Genomic DNA, 23,012 nt, shown 5'->3' with positions numbered 1-23,012 from the left:
GCCTCATTTCCCACCCAAGTTATTTCCTGTGACTCCCATCGGTGGCTGTTCCCTTCTTAATGGCCACGTTCATCCTCTAAGAACTTGGGGGTTGCCGCGTCAGGCAGCTCTGAGGCACCTACCTCAGTTTCCCTTTCTCAGCAGTGGGGAGGCTGATGGCTCAGGCTGCTTTACTGCAAGACCTGTCAGAGAGGAGGCTTGGCATCGTGCCAGCCTGGCCACATCCCCTCCTGCCCAGAGCTGCCTAGGGTTCCTTGTTCTGTGGGTTCAGTGTGTGGCCACCGCTCTGCCTTAATCTCTCCCCATCTCCCTGCTAGGACCGCTCAGTATTGCTTCTTGTCCTTCCTGTGCTGTTCCTTCTGTGGAGACACCCACCCCCATTCCCATTCACCCTTTAATTCTCAGTCAAGTCATAATATTAACATTAAATCTGGAGGCAGAGAGGTCCAGGCAGAGGGTACCAACCCGTGCAAAGGCCCTGGGGTAGGACCGTGCCTGGCATGTGGGAGGAACAGCCAGGAGGCCCGTGTGTCTGGAGCAGAGGGAGCGAGGGGGAGAGAGGGAGGAGGGGAGGGCAGGGAGGGGACGGGGCAGGTCGTGCAGGGCCTTGTGGGCATCAGGGAGGGCTTGGACTTTTACCACGGAAGGAGGAGGGATGGGACCTGACTCGGGTGCTAATAGGTGCCCTCTGGCACTGAGGGGAAGACAGACGGGGTGGCGGGTGGCATGGCAGGAGATGACTCCATTGGTCCAGGTGAGCAATGAGGGGGCTGGACCGGGTAGAGGCAGAAGAAGGGGTAAGAAGTAGACAGTCTCAGCCTAGATTTTGGAGACAGAGCTGACAGAATTTGCTTATATTCTCCCCCAACCCCTTGCAGGGGAGCCTACCCCTGGTCTCGCAGGAAGCCGGAAGAGGTGGGAGGGTCTGGGGCTTTGCCATGGCAAAGTTCTTCCAGGGAGAATGGGGGCCTAAGAGACCCAGGAACTTTTTTTTTTTTTGGCTGTACCTCACGGCATGTGGGATCTTACTTAGTTCCCTGACCAGGGATCGAGCCCACACCCCCTGCGTTGGAAGCGCAGACCGATAGGGAAGTCCCAGCCCTGGAACTTTTAACCTTCTGTGTTCTGTCTGATCCTTTCCACCCTGGATTTGTCCCACACCTCCCACCCCCATTCCTGCTCCAGGCCTTGAAAGCCCCCGTGCCATGTACTCCCCCGGCCCAGCAGGCTGGAACGACCTCTTTTGGGGAGTTGGGAGCTGATGGCTGGGCCCCGCCTGTTCCTGGATCAGCCCAGTCCTGCCCAGTAATTGGGAAGGCGGGGCTGCAGGAGCCAGGGGGTAATTAGGGGCCTCCTTTTTAGAAGGCGGCTGCCCCTGGCTCCAGTGGGGCATAGGGGGTGGGGGAGGCATCGTGGCCAGGGCCACGTGACCCCTGCCCATGCCAGCTGGCATCGGAGGTGAGGAGACTAGAGCAGGGGAGTCACACACACACCCGCCCGCCCCGGGGTGGTGGGTTGGAGCCCCTCCGTGTTAAAATTCTACCTCGGTTTCCCCAGATGCTCTGTGCGGGCCTGGGCAGCCGATCCAAGTGGTCTGGGCCAGAGCTGAGCCCCCTCCCCAGATGTGGCCAAGCTGATGTGCATCTGTGGGCGGGACCAGCTGCTGTGGTCACCCTGGCCCCAGCTGGCCATGGGCCGTTTCCCCAGCTGGGACCTTCACCGTCCTCATCAGCCACTTGTGCTCTTAAAGGGCCCGTGGTTGGGTCCCAGTGTGTATCTGTGGTCTGACTGTGCGCCTGCCTGTCTGTGCACGTGCATGTGAGTGAGGGAGATCTGACGTTACGTGTCCGTGTGCATACTATCTGGCTGGGTGCAGGTTTGCTCTGCTGACTGCCCATCTCTGTAGCCCCACTGTGTGCCCGCATCCGAGTCTGTGAGCCGTGTGTTTTGGGCTACAGGCAAGCATGAACACAGAGGCATACACATGTGTATGTGTATTGCCTGCCTGCCCGTGACCCTGTGTGTATATCTCATCTGGCTGTGTGTCTGTGGTCTTGGCATGTACCTGTGTGTCTCTGACCTGACTGCTTGTGGTCAGACTGTGTATGTGTATTGTCTGCCCCATTGTGACCCTTTGTCTGTATCTTGTCTGGTTCTGTGTGTCTGGGGTCTGATTTTGTGCCTGTCCATGTTTGTGGTCTGTGTGTCAGTTTTATTGGCCTGACTACACGTGTGGACCCATCTCTGTTGCCTGACTGTACAAATACATCTGTGACTATGTCTGGTCTCCCTGACTGTCTGTGGTCTGACCGTGTGTCTGGGTCTGTCTGTGGCTGGCCTGTGTGCAAGCATCCTCCTTTTCTGTCTGGTCTGACTGTCCATGGTCTGACTGTGTGCCCGTTGAGTGTCCCTATCCCCACCCCCCTCATCCCACCTTCTCCACTCTCCACCCTGGGCCATGACCTGGCCACCACCAGCCCAGCCTTCCCCTGGGGCCACTCTGGGGCTGGGCGTGGTGACCACAGCTGGATATTTTGGGAGCCAGAAACACAGGGGCTGCCCCATGATTACGTGGCACCCGTCCCCGTGGCCATGGTGCGGACCCGCCTGGGGCATGGCCTGGGGTGGGTGTCTAAGGTTGACCCGGCCACGAGGGCCTCATCCTTGGGCCTCCTCCTGCCCCCGCTTCCACCCTGGCCCTGGCCAAAGTGGAGAGGGGGCCATCCTAGGGTTTGGCCCCTGAGAAGGACCCTTCTGCCCTAGAGGAGTTTGGATTCTCGCCGGAGAAACAGACGCTGGGTGATGAACATTCTCACTTGATTTGCAGACTGGGGTAAATGCTGTGAAGGATGATCTCCGTCATTTCTGAAGCCGTGGGATGTGGAATTGGGGGTGGGGGCTGACCTGCCAGGGGCAGGGAAGGCTTCCAGAGGAAGTGACGGTGGAGCTGAGACCTGTCACGCGGTAGTGTGGGGACAGCATTTCCAGCAGAGAACACAGCAGGGTGTGACTGAGCTGGGACTGTGTGGCTGCATCTCCCGTGAGAGAGGGGACGAGACCAGTAGGCGCAGCTTCCTCTGGGGCTGACGGGAGCCATGGGAGGTGTTAGAGCAGGGCAGGGACGGGCAGGTGTGTTTGCAGGGAAGGTCCGTCTGGTGGCCGAATGGGCAGATCTGTAGGGACTGTCAGCAGTGTTAGCTGGAGCCTCTTCCTTCGGGTGGGCGGTCCAGCCTGCGAAGGGGGGGGAAATTAGATGTTCAGAGCGCTTTCTAGAGGGGTTGCTCAGTCCTGGTTTGGGGCTCAGCCTGGGGCCGGGGGCTCAGCCAGGGGTAAGGGCTGTCTCAGTCTGTTCTGGCTGCTATAACAGAATGCCATAGACTGGGTGACTTATAAACAACACATATCTCTCACGGTTCTGGAGGCCAGAAGTCCAAGATCAGGCGGTGGCAGAATTGGTGTCTGGTGAGAACCTGCTTCCTGATTCACAGACGACCATCTTGCTATGTCCTCACGTGGTGGCGGGGAGCGAGGAGGGAGTTCTCTGGGTCTCTTTATAAGGGCACTAATCCCATTCACAAGGGCTCCACCACATGACCTAATCACCTCCCAAAGACCACACTGAGGGTTAGGTTTCAACATAATAACCTGGGGCGGGGGAGACACAACATTCAGTTCATCGTGGGGGCTCAGCACTTTCTTTCTGCCCCATCGTCGCCCCCTGACCCTCCCCCATTGTCCTGTAACCCTCACCCTCTCATCCCGTGACTCTCCTCTGCCCCTCTGTGATCCTCCTGCTACCTCCCCCATGAAGGCCCCCTGGATTCCCCTGCTCCCCTCTCACGGCCCCTCTTTTTGTCTCTGCAGACGCTGCCCCGACTGACGCTTGGCTTGAGGCCTCTCTGTGAGGGACCGTGGGGGGGGGGGGCCATCCCCCCTCCAGGGCCAGAGGTTGGAGGTTGCAGGTCACGGCCGAGCATGGCGCCTGCCTGGTGCCATGGTGTGGCATCTGTGGTTGGTCCCATGGGCCTCCTCGTGGTCCTGCTGGTAGGAGGCTGTGCCACAGAAGGTAAGTGTGGGCGTTTTGAGTTTGCATGTGCACGTGTGAACACGTGTCCCCACCCCACCCCCCCGGGGGGGTGGGGAGGGTGCTGGTCTTGCCGTGCAGAGCCTCTGTGCTCTGTGAAAGAGGCCGAGTAGAATGCTTGCTGTGCACTGGGTCCTGAGAGGTGCAGAGGTGAATAACAAGAATGGTATGAAAAAGCAGTCATACTGACGGTGATGACAGTGTCTGTCTGCCCAGCGTTGAATCTGCGCCAAGCCCAGTGCTAAATGCAGGCTTTACCTGCTCCATCTCCCTCCACCTCACAGAACCCAGCATGCTAGTTTCATTACCATCCCCGTTTTTCCATGAGAGAAACCAAAGCTCAGAGGGGACTGGGGCTTACTTGAAGTCACTCCTGAGGTAGCCACAGAGTTTTCCTTCCCTTGCCACAGGTGGAAATACCAGCACCCAGTTCGTAGACACACAGGCAATCAATCAAACCTTCCCAGGCGGAGCCAGGGGAGGCTTCTTGGGAGAGAGAGCATTGGAGCTGGGGTTTTGTGGGTGTATAGGAGTTTACCAATAGAAAGGGCATTACTGGCGAAGGTGTTAGCACACAGAAAGGCCTGGAGGTGAAGAAAGATGTTGGTGTAGTTTGGGGATGGGCAAGGCTGTGCTTCTGGCAGTAACATGGAGAGGATGAGAGTCAGTCCTAGTCCTAACGCCACGGTCTATCCCACCACGAGGGGCCTAGAGGAGGTGTCATTAGGCCGATGGGGACACAAAGGGTCAGGTCAGCAGGGAAAGAAACTGGGATCTGCTGTTAGGCTGGGTTTGAATCCTGACTTCACTGCTAACCTGCTGTGTGACCTTGGGCTAGTGACTCAACCTCGCTCAGCGGCCATTTCTACCTTGACAGAATGAAACTCAGCATCATTCATCTCCCAGCATTCCTGGGACAAGGACACACGATAAGCCCCTGCACGCTGCTTGCACACAGTAGGTCCACAATCCTGGGTTACCACGAGCATGGTAATTATTGCCCCTGGGTGAGAACACCAGAGACATACACACCTGCCTCGTCCATCCGTGCTTTTTCTCGTTTTTTTATTATTTTGTAGTAACTGCCTAACACATTCAGATCAGCCACCACCACCTGATGAGATGGAAGCTATTCTCCCCACCCCCATTGTACAGATGGGGAAACTGAGGCACAGTGAGGTTACGTTTTACAGCCAGGAATCGGCCAGTCTGCCTGGCGCCAGAGCTCGGGTTGCTACCCATCACCCCACACAGCCAGGCGTGCCTGGGCTGCGATCCATCTGGTCACCTCCCGGGGCCTGTGTCTTCTGTGCTCTATTCCTTGCAGTGGGAATAGTGGGCCGAGGGCTGAGCAGTTTTAGCTTTTCATTCATTCACTTAACGCAGGGTTTCCCCTGCCCTCGGCACTGCTGAGGTCGGGGCCAGAGCATTCTCAGGGAGTGGGGGGCCGTCCTGGGCACTGTGGGGTGTGGAGTAGCATCCCTGGCCCCATCCCCTCGATGGTACCCCCACGTGACCACCACTGATTGAACTTACACTAGTGGAATAAATCATATATTTACGACTTTGACATCTTGCTCCAGTGGTAATTAACCATCCTTGGGCAGGATGCTGAGATCATTCCCATTGACAGGTGAGGAAACTGAGGCTGCAAAGTGACCATTGTGAGGAGGGGGTAGAGATCCCAGAGTTTGGAGGCTATCCTGTCCTGAGTTCGAATCCCTATCGTGTGACCATGGGTGGGGCTGTGCTCTCATTCATTCAGTGGGTTTTTCATAAGCACCTACTGTGCGCCAGGCACTGGTTTAGACCTGCGAGACAAAACAGATATCCCACCCCCCTTTTTTTTTTTTTTTTTTTTTTTTTTTTTTGTGATACACGGGCCTCTCACTGCTGTGGCCTCCCCCGTTGCGGAGCACAGGCTCCGGACGCGCAGGCTCAGCGGCCATGGCTCACGGGCCCAGCCGCTCCGCGGCATGTGGGATCCTCCTGGACCGGGGCACGAACCCGCGTCCCCTGCATCGGCAGGCGGACTCCCAACCACTGCACCACCAGGGAAACCCCCCACCCCCTTTTGGAGCTGATAATCTTGAGGGAGAGACACCGAGTGTGCTGGATGGTGGATGTGCCCGGGAGCAAGATAAACAGGAAGGGAGATGAGAGCACGAGTGGAGGTTTAGGGGCTGCATTTCAAATGGGTGGGAGGGCATCAGGGAAGGTCACACCAAGGAGATGACATCTGAACAGAGACCTAAAGGAGCTGAGGAGTGCTCCCCATGCATATCTAGGGGGAAGGTGTCCTGGGCAGAAGGCATAACCTGTGCAAAGGTCCTGGGGCAGAACTGTACCTGGTGTGTTGGAGGAACAGTGAGGAGGCCTGTGTGTCTGGAGCAGAGTGAGCGAGGGGGAGAGAGGGAGGAGGGGAGGGCAGGGAGGGGACGGGGCAGGTCGTGCAGGGCCTTGTGCGCAGCAGAGAGGACTTGGCTTGTACCCCAGGGAGGTGGGAGCCCTGGAGGGCTGTGGGCAGAGGAGGGGCAGGTCCTGACTGAGGTGCTCACAGGTGCCCTCTGGCTGCTGAGGGAGGACAGACTTGAGGCTGGGGAGGACAGGATGGGGGGATGCCAGGGCAGAGGAGACTGCAGTGGTCCAGGTGAGCCATGAGGGAGTGTGACCCAGGCTATCAGCACGGGGCATGTAGCCGGGGCTAGCTCCGTGGATCCTCCCTCAGTGAGCCCTGAAATTCTTTTTTTTTGGCCACACTGTGCGTAGCACGTGGGATCTTAGTTCCCTGACCAGGGATCGAACCCATGCCCCCTGCAGTGGAAGTGCGGAGTCCTAACCAATGGACCGCCAGGGATTTCCCCTGGAATTGTTACTACTGTATCCCTTTAGGTGTTGGTAGTGGCCTAGACTCAAACCCAGGTCTCCGTCTCCAAAGCTGGGGCATCTTGACCCCAGGAGGTGGTCTGTTTAGCAGGAACCCTGTCATCTGGGGGCCAGCAGAGGGGCTGTGGGCACCGTGATTGGCACTGCCAGCTTCAAGGAGTAGCCCAGGTCCTCAGGAAACCATTCGGGTGGGGGCTGTCAGTTGGTAGAGAGCCTGGGCAGGCAGCTGATGTGTCCACCATCCAGCACCAAGAGGAGTGATTTCTGCCCTAAAAACAGCTTCTGGTCCTGTGGGGCCTTGCCAGGGTGCTGTGCAGCCAGTCCAGGCTGGGTTGGAGGGGACTGGGTCTCCAGCTCTGGCACCAGATTTTTCTCTGCAAAATCTGAAATGGAAAAACAGAAATCAGGCCAAGCCCTTCCCAGGCTCTGCACTGTTGGCATCGCCACTCTGAACCTCGGTCTCTTCATCTAAGAAACAGGAACACCCAGGGTGCTCTCCACCACTGAAGACCCACAACCCTGTATATCGGGGGTACTATTTGCAAGGCTTTGGGAGCCCAATAGGACCAGGTTGGAATCTTAGCTCTTGCCCGTCACAAGCTGGGTGACTGGGGGCCAGTCGCTCACCCTTTCTGAGCCTCAGAAGAGAGCTGAGTGTGAACAGACCCAGCACAAAAGGAGCGCTTGCTTGCCACAGGCTGCGGCCATACCCCAGTGTGTCTTTCTTACGTCTGGGGCCCCTTTGCCAAGAAGAGGAAGGGAGGGTTTGTCCAAATGAGAGAATCTAAGCATCTGCAAGAAATATTCTAATGGGGGATGCAGCGGACGGAGAAAGCTCTTCCGGGCTGGCTGGGATCCCAGAGCTGCCTGGAGGTAAGCTGAGAGGCGTCTGCCCTGCAGCAAGGGGGCGCCAGGGAGCGAGTGGGCAGCTTCATTGGGCCCAGTATTAGGCAAGCATCAAGGTTCAAAGCCCCAGTTTTTCAGGGGTCACCGGGCACAGAGAAGTGGTGTGGTGGGGTCCCAAAGAGTGGGGTCTGTTTCATGCCCACCCTGCCAGGTGGCACATAACCAAGTATTTCAATCCAGTGTGATCGGGGCCGTGATGGAAGGGGGCGCCCATGGAAGGATGGGGACAGAGGGGGTCCTGACCCGGCCAGTGGTAATCCAAGAAGGCTCCCTGGGGGAGGTGCTGGCTGAGCTGAGGTTGAAGCCACCAGATGAAGAGAGGAGGAGGGACAGCACGGGCTCCCATCGTGTCTCGTTTCCCGGATTGGAGGGTGCTCGGGGTGTCTTCCCGGCTCCGAGTCATAAAAAGGCAGCTGGATGCTTCTCACTCCCTGCAGCCCGCTTCGGCTCTTCCTTCCAGTGGCTCCCCAGGGAGGATTTTTCTCAGAAGTGAGATTCCTGACCTGACCACAGAGACTTCCCCCCATGACCTTGGCTGGGGACCCACATGGCCCCAGTCACCATTCCTGTAGGAGGGGCAACCCAGGCAAGGCAGAGCCAGAGAGGCAGGCCCAGTCCAGGGCTCAGCGTGGAGCAAAAACATCGAAATCAGGCTCAGGGCCTGGAGGTGAGAGGAACAGAAGACGTGGGCTTGGGGACTGATAGACCCAGGATCCAGCCCTGTTGCTGTCATTTCTGAGCTGTGTGACGTCATGCAAGCTCATCAAACTCCCTGAATCTGTACAGTGGAATCAACAATCACTTCCCCAGTAAGATACACAGGCTTTGAGTGAGCCCACTGATGCCTGCATGCAGTGGGTCTGCTGATTTTCCAGAGAGGTGGCCAGTGTAGACTTACATGGTCATATCCATGGGAGCACAGCCTGGAATGAGGGAGGTGAGGCCAGTCAAGGCGCTGAGGCGGGGACTCTCTTTTGTTCAAAGCCCAGCCTGAGTCACAGATGGGAGAAATTGGGCTCTGTGGCACCCAGACTTGGAACCTGAGGCCTCCTTGAACTTCTCGGCACTTCTGAGCAGCCAGAACTTGCTGTGAACCTGAGTGGCTCAGTGCTCGGAGGCCTGGCCTTGCTCAAGCTTGAGTTGTTCATCCTCTCTCTGCCTCTCCTCAGAGCCCAAACTTTTACTTACTTAATATATTTCTTTAATTGGCTCACCTTTCTATTCAAACATTACAAAAATAATAATTTCAGTTTATCTTCAAATAGTTCTAAATGTAAAAAAGTTACCAGGGTATGAAGCCTTCTTTCCCCTGTGTCCAGCCACCTGCTTTCTCCTCCCAGAGGCAGCTGTTGTTTCTGTGCGTGCGCGCGCGCGCGCGCGCACACACACACACACACACACACACACACACACACACACACTTTCCCCATTTTCATTTTTCTCATCACACAAACAGGAGCATTGACTATACTTTTTACCCCTCACTTTTTGTCCATTTCATAGTGTATCTTGCTGTTCCTGTCCTAGAAGTTCGTTACAAAAGCATTCTTGTCCCTTTTTACAGCTGCATAGTATTCCACTTAGTGGGTGGCCCAGTGTTCATTTAATCATCCCCTTTTGTTGTTTTGTTGGATATGTAGGTTGTTTCCCTCAGGACCTTGTAAGTATGTTGCAGCCGTTGAGTCTGTCGGTAAAACTCTCAGAAGTAACTGAATTCATTTTATGGGATACATTGTAGCATATTACTGTGGATGGAAATCCAGTATCCCTTTGGGCGATTCAGAGGTTACTGTGAAAAGTCAATAAAAAAAGAGGACAATGTTAATGAACTCTCAGGTACTGTAGCCTGTTCCACGTGCCAAGCTGAGGCTGTGTAGGCATCAAAGACATAGTAGCTCCCACTTGAGACTTTCTGGGGAGACTTAGCACATCAGATCATCATGAGGGGCAAAGGATGGGGGGCACAGGACCAGCCCAGTTCAAATCCCCGCTCAGCCACTGGCTGGCTGTGTCGAAGCAAGTGCCTTGCCTGGTCTGTGCCTTGGTTTTCTCGAGTGTGAAATGAGGATCATGGTGGCTCTGTCCCCCAGCAGTGTCGGAAGGATGTGCTGTTGCTGAGTGTACACCATCCGCATACAGTAGGCGCTCAATAAGCACTTGCTCTAGAGGTTGGCAGCATCCGATCGCCCATTTTCAGCTCTGGCCTCCAGCTCTGACTCCTTGTGTTTGGACACCTCCCCCAGATGAAGAGGCTGGAGCCCTGGGTTCGATCTCTGGTCTGGCTCTGACCTCAGGTCCCTTGGTCACCCCCTCTGCTTCCCTGTTTGATGCCTCAGTCTCCCCACATGTCCCATCAGGGATTGATGAGACCAAGTTCTCTCCTCCCAAGTCTTTTTAAGATCAAGGACCCTCCATAGTTTGGCTGGTCACTACTGAGGGCCTTCAGGGGCTGAATTTAGGGACCCCAAAGTCTCAGGGGTATCCCCTCTCACCTTCCCCTGTGGCACTGGGTCTGAGCAGGTGTGCCCACGTGAGGTGTGTCCTCGTGTGAGTATGTGTGGCAGTTGTATCCGGGTCGGGGGGTGGAGGTGCTGGGCAGGGCCCGGGGTGCCCACAGGGGGCAGTGGTATCATTTCTTCTTCTCTCCAGCCCTCCTGTGGGGCCCACATGGTATCTCTGTGTCCGGACAGAGGATGGAGGGCATGTTTACCTGGCCCCATAGGGTCCTTGTCACATGCCCTGGCCCACCAGAGCCCCTCCGCTTCCTGCTCTCTCCCCAGAGCCCCCGAGGTTCATCAAAGAACCCAAGGACCAGATTGGCGTGTCAGGGGGCGTGGCCTCCTTTGTGTGTCAGGCCACGGGAGATCCCAAGCCACGCGTGACCTGGAACAAGAAGGGCAAGAAGGTCAATTCGCAGCGCTTTGAGGTGAGTCGGGGAGGGGGGGAGGGGAGGGGAGACAGCTGAGGACCAGCCCCACCCCTGGACGGGGCCATGGCAGCTCAGCCACAGAAGCTGTCCCAGTAACATTCCCCAGATGGAGCACGGGCAGTCAGGGCAGGCACCCTCTCCAGACAGGTCCCTTCTCTTCTCCCACCCACTCTGCCACGTGCACCCCCCACCATGTGCCCCATGAGGGCCCTTCAGGCTCGCTTCTTCTGCCACCTTTGTGCTGTGTGGCCTCAAGCAACTCCGTGCCCTCTCTGAATCTTATCTCACCACTGCACACAGAAGGGAACTCACAACTCTGTGCACAAGTATATGGTCAGACACACACATTGCCACGTCCAGCATGCCTTCGCATGCCTGTCACCAGACTTACGTGCGAGTGTCACACACCCACTTATGCACAATACCCTTTACTCGTACAGACCGTTTTCTGCCTCCACCATCTTTACATGGATGTATACACACATGTGTGTACAGCCCCCAGCTCCTCTCCTGTTCACACCTGGGACCCCAGCCTCACCCTGACCTTTGTCCCCTACCCATGGCAGACGATCGAGTTTGATGGGAGTGCAGGGGCCGTGCTGAGGATCCAGCCACTCCGGACACCCCGGGATGAGAACGTGTACGAGTGTGTGGCCCAGAACTCAGTCGGGGAGATCACCGTCCATGCCAAGCTCACTGTCCTCCGAGGTATTGGGCTCCCAGGGGTGGGTCGGGGAGGACCTGGGGCCTGGACTTTGGGGACAAATACCAAAGGGATTCATGAAAGTCTTGCTTTGGATTTTCTCTTTGGGGGGGACCTTGATCTCCTTTTTTTAGCCTGTAATACAACTGGGGCCCAGAGCCTTCTGGTAGGAATTTACTGAGTCTTTGCTGAAAAGAAGAGTGTTAAGGGACTAGCGTCATCTTCATTTGTCATCTTAATCGTGCTCTTCTGATTACAAGAGGCAGATCCAACTCAAACTGAGAATTCATTGGTTCATGTAATTAAAATCTCTGTGGAGTAGACGAGCTTCAGGTTCAGCTGGATCCAGGAGCTCACATGATGTTCTCAGAGTTCACTTTCTGCCTCTGGGTTTGTTTTCTTCCCTATCAACGGTATCCTTAGTGAGATTCCCCTCATTAGCCCCAGGCTCCGGGGCCCCCTGGACTAAATGACCCAGGACCGTTGCTGTTCGTTGGCCCAGCTTGGGTCAGATGACCATCCCTGAGCTGGTCACTGTGTCTGGAGGAACAAATACTCGGATCGGCAGAGTCTTCCTTGGAGTCAAGTAGATGGGGTCAGTAAGGGGTGGTTCCCTTAAAGAAACAAAGGAGGAATAGAAGGCTGGCTAGGCAGAAACAGCTAAATATCACCTCCTCATAGATTCACACAGATCCTTCCTGTGGGCTTCTTGCTGGCCTCATTCAGGTGGGCTAGGGACCAGGAAATGGCTTCCTTATTGTAAACCAGTATCATTCAGACAGTCTCACCACAAACCCGCCTGCCCCCGACCCCAGCTGCTCCCTGCTGCCTTCTCCCTTGCAAGGCGGTTTTAACCCAGGGGCCTGCAACTTGAGTTCGCATCCTGGCACTGCCCCTCCGTAGCTTTGTGACCTTGGGCAAGTTAATGAACCTCTCTGAGCTGCAGTGTCCTCACCTCCAAAGTGGGATAATAAGGATGTTCACCACAAGGGATTGTTTCAGAACCAGATACAAGTGGGGGACCAGCATGGTGCCACGAGGGGAACAAGCATTTGGTTGATTCTACCGATCTGATATTATTATTACTGTCGTTGTTATTCTGGTTGTGACAAGACAGCTGCCACCAGCCATACTGCAGCTGTCAGGTGGGTGGGTGGGTAGGTGGATTTTCTGCCTGTCGCCTACAGGGGCACCCTGACCCTGTCTGATCTCTAAGTAGAAGCCACTTGGAACTTCCCTGGTGGTCCATTGGTTAAAGACTTTGCGCTTCCACTGCAGGGGATGCGGGATCCCTGGTCAGGGAACTAAGATCCCATATGCTGCGCGGCATGGACAAAAGGAAAAAAAAAAAAAAGTACAAGCCACTGCCAGCCATTGGGGGCAGGTGGCCCCCACACGCGGCTCCCAGCTTGGGAGTCATCCCATGTCCTCCCAGGCAGTGGAGCCACGGTCAGCTTGGAGCTCTGGGAGGAGCTGTCACATTGGCCGCAGGGGCACGTGGTCCCAGACCCTGGTGTGCGACCGCCCTCAGAAAGCCCTGCCGTTACCGCCTGGAAATTCCTAGTAATTTTTTAACAAGAGGCCTCATAGTTTCATTGTGTGTGTGTCCTGGAGCCCATCCTGCTGGCGGATTGAGGGAGGAGGAGGGAAGGGGAGGAGTCCACCCGCCCCAGCCCGCCCCCGCCTCTTCCCAGCAGATATTTTTGCCCTGACCTTTCTCAGGAACAGCCCGCCTCCCGCCCCGCCCCCCCACTGTGCCAGCCTCCTTTGTAAGCGCTCAGAGAGTTAAAAGGACACGCTGTGAATCTATTAACCGCACAGTCTCTGGGAGTCTGGGAAAGACACATCTCCATTCTCCGCCTCCCCCAACAAGACCCTTGGCATCTCTCTGTTCTCGGGCCGCCTAGAAAGACGTGGCGCTTGGGCTGGGCGCCCAGCCCAGAGCGTTTGACCCAGAACGCCTGTGCCCCCTGCCTCCCCCGCCTCGGGCCGACCCCCCCCCCCCCCCCGCGCCCCGATCCCCAGGGACACCCTCCCCCCCCACCCCCCCGCGGCTGAGCGGGAAGGTCTGGGCTGCCGGGCCCAGCACCCCCAGCTTCCCTTCCTCCGCTGCCATCTGATTGTGGACCCTGCTCACACCTCCCGCGCTGCTGTTTTAATTAAACTCCGAGGAATCAGGCACAATGTGGTACTCGATGAACATTTTTGTTTAATTAGGAGCTCTCGGTAACGTCAGGCGGCCGCGGCCTCCCCCACCCTGGCTGGCTGCCGCCCACAGGCACTCACGGGGGCCCCTCGCGGGGCTGCACGCACCCAGGAAGTGCTCATGTGTGGACACGCGTGGGGTGCGGGTGCATACGTGGGTGAGCACGCATGCACACTCGTGCACCCGTGCGCGCGCGCGCGCACACACACACACACACACACACACACACAGAGGAAACGGGTGCACAGAGGGACACCAGCAGACCCAGCCCCCAGCACGCCTGGGCCAGCTTTGAGCACCAAGAATTGAGGCCCAGTTGTCTTGGCCCGAACCTCCGGTGACGTCATCAGTAGCCAATCAGAACCATGCATGAGGTGGTCCAGGCCTCGGGCTGGGAAGAACAAACTGGGTGTGGAACGAGCTCAGACAGGATCCAGCCACCCCATCCGACCCCACAGGTCCAGGCCCGGCTTGGGGGTTCTGCAGATGCAGGCCACACCCAGCTTCCTCCAGGCTTAGCCCGGCCTGGGTTCAAATCCCAGCCTTGCTGTGTCCTGGCTGTATGACCCGGGCAGGTATGCATGTGTTTGAGCCTCAGTTTCCCCCTCTGTGAAATAGATCCCATCTCAGAGGTGGGCACAGAAAGCTACCTTACAGGGCCTGGTACATAGTGCTCAGGACTTGGGACTGGGGCCGTCTTCCTCTACGAAGCGACCCCTGCCTGGGCCGGAACCACAGCTCTCTTGTTTAACTGGGGGCACAGGTGATGGTGCCCCGGCCAGGCTCTCCCTTATCCCGTCTTGGCCTCCTGCCCCTTCCATGTACCTGGGTCTCTGTTCCCTCCCCACATGGTGGCCTCTGGCCCACCTCTTCCCAGCCCCCTGTCCCTCCCCCAACACACCCACCATGCCCGGTGCCCCTCCTGGGCATTTGTAAGCAAATACACATTTATTATTTCCTTTTTACGCAAATAGCAGCTTTATCTTTACCAAGAGGCAGCAGGCTTCTTCTATAAAACACCAGAGTAAATATTTTCGACTCTGCAGGCTAGACAGCGTCTCTTGCAACTTCTCAGTTCAGGAAAGCCGTGTAGACGATGAGGAAACCAATGGACGTGGCCATGCACCAATAAAACTTTATCAACAAAAACAAGCGGGGCCCCAGGTTTGGCCCAGGGGCTGTAGTTTTTTGTTTCTGTTTTCTTTTAATTAATGAGTTAATTAATTTGGCTGCGCCGGGTCTTAGTTGCAGCACGCGGGATCTTTCATTGCGGTGCACGGGCTTCTCTCTTGTTGCGGCGTGCGGGCTCCAGAGCACACAGGCTCAGTTGCAGCACGCAGGCTTAGTTGCCCCGCAGCATGTGGGATCTTAGTTCCCCTAGCAGGGATCGAACCCGCATCCCCTGCATTGGAAGGCGGATTCTTAACCACTGCGCCACCAGGGAAGTCCCAGGGGCTGTAGTTTTTGATCCTTGGTCTACACATCTCTCACACTGAACTCTGTCCACTTAGGAATGCATCTTGGAGTTTGTTACGAATGTGTGTGTAAGGCGATTCCTTCTGCTTGTTTTGGGGACCCATCCATAGATGGCCCAGGTCTCTGTTGACAGGTGTTTAGATTGTCGCCAGCATTTTCCGGTTACTCTCGGTGCCTCAGGCATACCTCTGCCTTCCGACTTGAGTGCACGGGCCTGGGGAGCCAGCCGCTGAGCTGAGGGCTCGGGGGGTCTCAGGTGGATGGTACCAACTCACCCCTTCTGGTCCCGCTGTACCAACGAACATTCCTGCCAGCGGTAGACTTGCAGGCCTGTCTCTCCTCGGTCTCATCAGCCCTGCGTGCGATCACTTTTTTGTCACTTGTCCATCAGGGGTGGGGCAGGGACTGTGTTAGTTCGCTAGGGCTGCTCTGACAAAGTACCACAGTCTGGGCGGCTTACATCACATGTTTTTTTCAGTCTGGAGGCTGGAGGTCCTAGATCAAGGTGTCGGCAGGGTTGGTTCCTTCTGAGGCCTCTCTCCTTGCCTCAGAGACAGCCGTCTTCTCCTGGGTCTTTACATGGTCTCCACTCTATGTGTTCTTAATCTTCTCTTCTTATGAGGACACCAGTCGCGTTGGATGAGGGTCGCCCTAATACCGCATTTGACTTAATGACCTTTCTAAGGACTCTGTCTCCAAATACAATCTAATTCTGAGGTCCCGAGGGTTAGGGCCTCAACCTATGTATTGGAGGAGGGAGGAGGTACACATTTCAGCCCATAACAAGGGGGCTAGTGGCTGTTTTAATTTTAGCTGAGGAAGCCTGCCCTACCCCAGGGGACCCTTTGTCCACTGGAGATGACGGGCCAGACCAGAGCTGGGGGTTTTAGGGGTGAGAGCAAAAGGATCCAGGAGTCCAGGTGCTGGAGGGGGAGGGCAAAGGTGCAAGAGGGAGTGGGACCTGGTGGGAGGCTGATGAGCTGCGTACCCCACCCTGGCATCAACTCCAGCTGAGTCAGGCCATGGAGCCCATGGTGCGATGTGCAAATTGAAACGAAGGCCACCCGCCCCATCGCCTCAGGCCAGAACCACATTCTTCTTCTGTTTTTAAAAAAATTTTTTATTGGGATATAATTGACTTACAGTGTTGTATTAGTATCAGCTGTACAGCAAAGTGTATCTGTTATACAAATATGTATATCCACTCTTTTTGTTTTTTAAATTTTTGTTTTAAATTTATTTATCTTTGGCTGTTGGGTCTTCGTTGCTCCGCGCGGGCTTTCTCTAGTTGAGGCGAGCGGGGGCTACTCCTCGTTGAGGTGCACGGGCTTCTCATTGCGGTGGCTTCTCTTGCTGCGGAGCACGGGCTCTAGGCACACGGGCTTCAGTAGTTGTGGCACGTGGGCTCAGTAGTTGTGGCACGCGGGCTCAGTAGTTGTGGCACATGGGCTCAGTAGTTGTGGCACACGGGCTTCGGTAGTTGTGGCACATGGGCTTTGGTAGTTGTGGCTTGCGGGCTCTAGAGCACGGGCTCAGTAGTAGGCACACCTGCTGTGTGCTGGGACCTGCATGGGGTGGTAGGGACATGGCGGAGACGCGGATACATCATGATCCATGGAGTTTGACACTTGGATGTTCTGGAGTCCAGGAGAACTTTTTATGATTATTGTTATTATTTTGGCCATGCTTTGCGGCATGCAGGATCTTAGTTCCCCAACCAGGGATCAAACCCATGCTCCCTGCAGTGGAAGCATGGAGTCCTAACCACTGGACCGCCAGGGAAGTCCCCAGGAGGATTTATAACTTGGGGCCACGAGCTAGCCTGAGGTGACGTGGATGCCCAGGGGTGATGCAGGAGGGGGCGTGATGACTTTGGGGACCAAGATGACTGGTGTGGCTGGATGGAGAGAGCGAGAAGTGTGAGGCTGGCGTGCGACGGGGCAGCCGAGGCCGGCGGGGGCCAGCGTCGGGCAAGGAGGCTGGGTTCCTCCAGAGGGTGGTGGGGGCCACTGGCAGCGGAGGGGCAGTGTGGTACCATTTACATTCCGAAAAGCTCCTTCCAGCCGCTGTAAAGTAACCCAAGGGTTTTGTAGCCTCTGCGCTGCTGACATCAGGGCTGGATCATCCTCTGCAGGGCCGTCCTAGGCGCTGGGAGGGGTGGAGCTGTATCCCTGGGCCCACCGACTCAATGCCAGGAGTGACAACCACAGATGTCCCCAGACATGGCCCAGTGTCCCCTGGGGGCAGGATCGCCCCGGGTCAGAGGTACTGGTCTAGCCCGATGTCCTCCCAACAGTTCCCCGACATGAGACTGGTCTTTCTCACAGACAGAGAAAGAAACAGGCTACAGGGAGGTCACCCAGCCAGGCAGGGGCTGGACCCAGGGCCCGTCCCGGAGCCCCACCCTGGTGGCATGGACTTGTGACAACTGGGCCTCTGCTTTGTTTTTCCCGTCTCCACCCTCAGAGGACCAGCTGCCCCCTGGTTTCCCCAACATCGACATGGGCCCCCAGCTGAAGGTGGTAGAGCGGACACGGACAGCTACCATGCTCTGTGCTGCGAGTGGCAACCCTGACCCCGAGATCACCTGGTTCAAGGACTTCTTGCCTGTGGACCCCAGTGCCAGCGATGGACGCATCAAGCAGCTGCGGTCAGGTGAGCACAGGCGGCCAGGAGGGTGCGGGAGCCACAGAGGGTGGAAGGGGGAGGGCGGCATCCCAGGGCCCAAGCCCTGGGGACAGATGGAGGACAGAAAGGCAGAGCGGATGCGCAGACATGGAGGGCATTGGTATTGGGGGAGAAAGTGTCTTCAGAGCTGAACCAGTGGGGATGTGATAGGATATAGACGGGCAGGGGTAATGGGGAGCTATGGCGGATGGTAGGGGGAGAGTTCTTCAGTGCCTGCATGGAGATATAATGGACCCAGATATGTACAACGATGGGCAGCTGCAGAGGCCGCAGGGGCAGAGAGTCTCCAGTACCCAAGCAGTGGGGTCCTAATGAGGCACAGATAGTTGCGGGTGATGGAAACCCACAGAGGAGGGTGGGTGTCTACAGTGCCCCAACAGTGGGGACACAGTCGGGGAACAGACAGGCAGAGGTGATGGGGAGCCATGGAAGGTGGCAGAGGGAGGGTATCTTCTGTGCTAAAGCAGTAGACTTGTCCAGTGAGGATATAATGGGGTCCAGACAGGTAGGAGTAGAGGGGAGCATAAGGCAAAGGCAAGAGAGTATTTCCAGTGCTGAAGCAGTGGGTGTCTCCAGAGGAGATAGTGGGCATAGACAGGTAAGGTACTGGGGAGCCGTAGAGGGCTGCAGGGAGAGAGTGTCTCCAAGACTGAAGCAGTAAGGATGTGATGGGGCACGGACAGGCAGTCCAGCCTGTTTGTCCAGGCCCCGGCCGGGATAGGGGAGCCTTGGACAGAGCACAAGGCCTTGGCCACCTTGGGGCCAGGCACTTCCACAATCGTGTCTTAGCACAGCACCTCTCTGCCCCTGTCTGTGGGTCCATCTCTCTGGGGGGCTGTGTGTGCCTCGTGTCAGCTGTCTTAACTGCCTCACGAACGTCCGCGTGTGTGTGTCCGGGCTCCCTGTGTGTCCTGACCTGCTCCGCATCTGTGGGCACACACAGGCTGTGCTATCAGCACAGGGTTGCCTCCCCACCCCACATAGCAGAGCTTGTCCACGTGTGTCTCTGTCACACGTGTATCCGCGTGACAGTCCCTTCCGTGTGCACGTCTCAGGCTGGTCCTTGTGGGCGCGGACACGTGTGTGGTCGGGATGTGCCCACGGGCACTTACGCATGTTTCAGTCACATGGACACGTGTTGGTGCACCCTCTCTTTTCTCTCTCCCCTTCCTCTGAGGGCCCCCACCCTGGAGCCACCCCTGCCTGAAGGCCACCCCATCATTTTCAGCGCCCCTCCCCCCCCCACTCACTGCCCAGTCCCGTCCTCTGAGGAGTCCTGTCTGCCCATCCTCTGCTTTCTCCTTCCCTCAGCAAAGACCCAAACCCTGAAAAGGGGCAGATGTTAAGCCCAGCATTTCTTCCCAGGAGAGACCTGGACCTCGCACTGGGGAGAGACGTAGCCTTCCCCGTCCCGACCCGTCTGAGGGTGTTTGCAGCTTGGGGGGTTCAGCTGGAGCAGCGATGGCAACCTTCGGGATCCAGTTGCTTCTCTGCTGGTTTCCACCATTGTCGCCCCAATATAACGAAATGACTAAGAGCGTGGACCTCGGTGCCCCATCCCCTGGGTCTCAGCATCCTCCTAAACCGTGCCTATTCCCTAGCGTTTCTGTGAGGGGCCCCTGACCGGCTGCCTGGCATATAGCAAGTGCTCAGTGAACATCAGCTGCTTTAAAAATCATGATCAAGGGACTTCCCTGGTGGTCTGGTGGTTAAGACTCCGAGCTTCCACTGCAGGAGGCGCGGGTTCGATCCCCGGTCGGGGAACTAAGATCCCACGAGCCGCACAGCACGGCCAAAGGAAAAAAAAAAAAAATTGTAATCAATCTGCTCATTATTCTGACCTCCCCTCCCTCACCCACGAGGATACAGGCTTCTGCATAACCACCCGTTAATGTTCCTGTTCTCTTTTCTTGTCCCTCCGTTGTAAACGTTCAGAAACCTTTGGTAAGTTTAATTTCTTCACCACGTCAACAACTAACGCCACCCCCCACCGTGTCCCCCCTTCCCGTCCCCTCCCCTCAGACTAACGGCCACTGTGACAGTAACTGTGACCCACTCCACGTGGCATGTTTACTAACGTCTCCCCCCACCTGCCCCCCTGCCCCTGACCACCCAGCCCTCCCCATCCGGACACCCGGGGGCTGCAGAGAGAGGAGCCCAAAAGGAAAAGAGGAAAAAAGACAAGACCACGAGGGGCTAGTGGAGCTTCGCACGTACGGCACCCCCTGCCCCATCCTGGGCCTTGACACTGCTGGAAAATGTGAAATTACGGAAGTTTGCGGGCTGGATCTAGGGAGAGGGAGGAATGTTCCAGCTGGGCTAGTACTGGGTGTATCTCGTCCTCTTTTCCCAGCCCAGCCTAAGTCCCCTGAATCCAACTTGCTGGGCTAATTCTTACTAAGGTAAGAATGACTAATATTGGCCCGTGATAGTAACTTCTCATCTTCCTCGGAGTAGAAAGCAAAACCACCTTTCATACCCAAGAGGTGTATCTTTTCCTCTCAACATAGTGGCCGTGGGCTATTTGGCCATCTTGGGAAGTTCTGTCCTTTGGCCTTTGGCTTCTGTCACTTGGACTATGGTGATGGGTCCAAGTGTAGCAAAACAGCCTGAGCCAGAGCTGACCTAGATTCCCACTGACCCAGATTTTCGCTCTCCATGGTGCAGCCTTAGGCAAATTCCCCTCCTTCCTCCTGTCTCCCCTCCCTCTGTGTGAAGAGGGGGAGTGGCCCCATTAGGTTGGGGATTTTGTAAGAGATAATATAGGGCCCCCTAAAGTTCTAGAGGGGCCCCAGCCTGGGAGGCTGGAGAGCTGGGTTCAAGGCTCACCCCTGCCTCTGACTCATGGCATGACAGTTCCCCCTTGTGGGCCTCAGTTTGTCCATCTGCAAAACGGGCCTGGGCCAGACAGAAAGAGCTGTGTTTTCTCACCCTCGGCGGCTTCCCTGCCCTGGCCTTAGGGTGCCCAGGTCCTCAGCAGAGAGGGAGGGGGCCCAGATCTCCCCTGGGAAGATGAGCAGAGGGTGGGAAACTCTAGCCCGGCACCACCATTTCTGGTCTCCTGAGGTGTCCCAGCCCCCAGCGCCCATATAGACACATAGATCGTTCTCTTCCTCTTTTCCTTTTGGACATTAAGGAGGCTGCAGGGCCCTCCCTCTGCCCTCCATCCCCTTTCACTGCCCTCCCCTGTCCCTCCTACTTGGCCTGTTTGTAACACCTTCCCTTTGCTTTATTAATGCCCAGCCCTGGGGCGCTAACCCCTCTCCCCCTTCTCTAACAAGACTCCCGAGACCCCCATCATTCCGTGACCCTCCCGAGAAGGAATAGGAGGGGAGGTCATGGACCTCCCTCCCTCAACCCAGAAGAAAGGCAGCCCACAGGGCCAGGCGAGGCCATGGACCTCCCTGGGGCATGGCCACGCCCCTCGGGCCAGTCCAGAGGGGCTTCTAGACTCAGCCCCTCCTTCCCCAGGAGATTCTTGCCTCCTATGGGAAGCCCTCCTGATTCTTCCTCAGCAAGGCCTGCAGGGTTTGTAGGCCCAGGGCTGCCTCAGCGCCCCCTCCCAGCCCCCTGGGACAGAGTGTTCAGGCCTGGCTCGTGGCCCAGCCCCGCCTCCCTGGGGCCCCCTGGCCCCGCCAGGACTGCCTTCTGACATTCACCTGACTCTCTCTGCTTCCCTTACAGAAAGCACTCCGATCCGAGGTAAGAGGCTCTTTCCTCACCCACCCACCCACTCACACTCTCTCTCACCGCCCGCCCAGCCCCCTAGGCTCCACGGGGGGCTGCCCCAGGCCCCCCTCCACATGTGTTCTCCTCGCCACCCCGCCCAGTGTCTGTGCAGTCTCTGTGTCTATGTCACTATCTGTGGCTGGGGGCTGAGTGTGGCCGTGGTGGTCCTTTGGGTCACCTGGCCGCAGTCAGGGGGTTGTGTCCTCAGGAAGGGGCAGCGTCTCCCATGCCCACCCAGAGCGCTGGGAGTCAGGCTTCTGACCACTGCTCTGTATGCAGCCCTCATCCGTCCCTAGCCTTGGTATTCCCATCTGTACAATGGCCGTGCAGAGGGGGCCTTCCAGCTCTGAAGCTTTGATTTGGGTGGCGGGGCAGGAGGAGTGGAGAGTCCAGCTTGAGGGAGCAGAGAGGCAGTCTCAAGGGCAGCCCCATGGTGCTGCCCTTAGAGAATAGACTAGAACAGGCCTGGGTGGGAGCCCTAGGGAAGAGTCCATGTCTAGTCCTGACTTTGCCACGAAATGCTGTGTGAGCAGGCTCCCTGCCCTCTCTGGGCCTCCATAGTAATACCTGCCTGCCTGCTTCCCTGGAGCCTTGAGGTTGGTATGAAGTGTTACGAAGGGGCAGAAGCCTAATCCACGGCCCCCAGAGAGAACTTCCCGATCTGTGGGTTCCCCTCACTTCCGTGGGACACCCACAAACAAAGCTGGGAGGAGGGGTCCGCTTGGGACCTTGGACTGGATTTTTGGACTCCTGGTGCCAGGGACTCTGATCAAAACCTGTGATTGGGAAAAACAACAACAGCAAACAAAACAACAACAGCAAACAAAAACAATGTGTGATTGAAACACATTTGGAGGTATTCCCTCACCTTCATTTACCAGTCAACCAGTCACAGGGTCCAGGACTGTGAGTCTAACGTACTTATAGATATTTACGCAGTTTTATTTACTTATGAAAAGGAGGACTTTGGTCCAGGCCTTTGATTTCAAACGTAACTGTGGAAACCTCTGCCTCATTTTTAATTTGTTCATGGGCCCTCAAGTATTTGATCAAGGCCCGTGATTTCAAACATACTTAGAGATGTATCTTACTTGTGAAAATGAAGATATGTCCCAGGCCTGTGGTTTCAGATATCTTTGGGGAAATCTTGGCCACGTTTTCATTTAGTCATGAGCACCGTAGTATGTGATCAAGGCTCTGCGCTTTTAAATTTTCTTAAGAAGGTTCATTCATTTTCACATGTTCATGGGAAGTGAAGTCTTTCATCTGGGCCTGTGATTTCAAACATATTGTAGGAAAATCTGCCCTATTTTCATTTGCTTGTGGGCACTGAGACCTTTGATTTGGGCCTGTGATTTTAAATAAGCTTGAGAAAATCGACCTCTTTTTAAAATTCTTATTCACT

The 23,012-nt window shown here is 56.3% G+C and overlaps 1 protein-coding gene across 5 annotated transcripts in view; it reads left to right on the top strand.

Moving 5' to 3' along the window:
- The window catches only part of PTPRS (protein tyrosine phosphatase receptor type S), a 103,382-nt gene that overhangs the window by 35,459 nt on the left and 44,911 nt on the right, over positions 1 to 23,012 (top strand). For all 5 annotated transcript variants that reach the window (XM_049707558.1, XM_049707556.1, XM_049707555.1 and 2 more), the window contains exons 2-5: positions 3,865 to 4,066; positions 10,657 to 10,802; positions 11,372 to 11,513; positions 17,657 to 17,845. In XM_049707558.1, coding sequence (XP_049563515.1) covers positions 3,976 to 4,066; positions 10,657 to 10,802; positions 11,372 to 11,513; positions 17,657 to 17,845 — 568 coding nt within the window. In that variant the 5' untranslated portion in view covers positions 3,865 to 3,975. The remainder of the gene's footprint in view (positions 1 to 3,864; positions 4,067 to 10,656; positions 10,803 to 11,371; positions 11,514 to 17,656; positions 17,846 to 23,012) is intronic.

The sequence above is a fragment of the Orcinus orca genome, chromosome 3 (genome assembly GCF_937001465.1).
Source record: "Orcinus orca chromosome 3, mOrcOrc1.1, whole genome shotgun sequence".
NCBI lineage: Eukaryota > Metazoa > Chordata > Mammalia > Artiodactyla > Delphinidae > Orcinus > Orcinus orca.
Note: the sequence above shows the minus strand (reverse complement) of the source record. Positions and strands in the feature narration are given on the sequence as shown.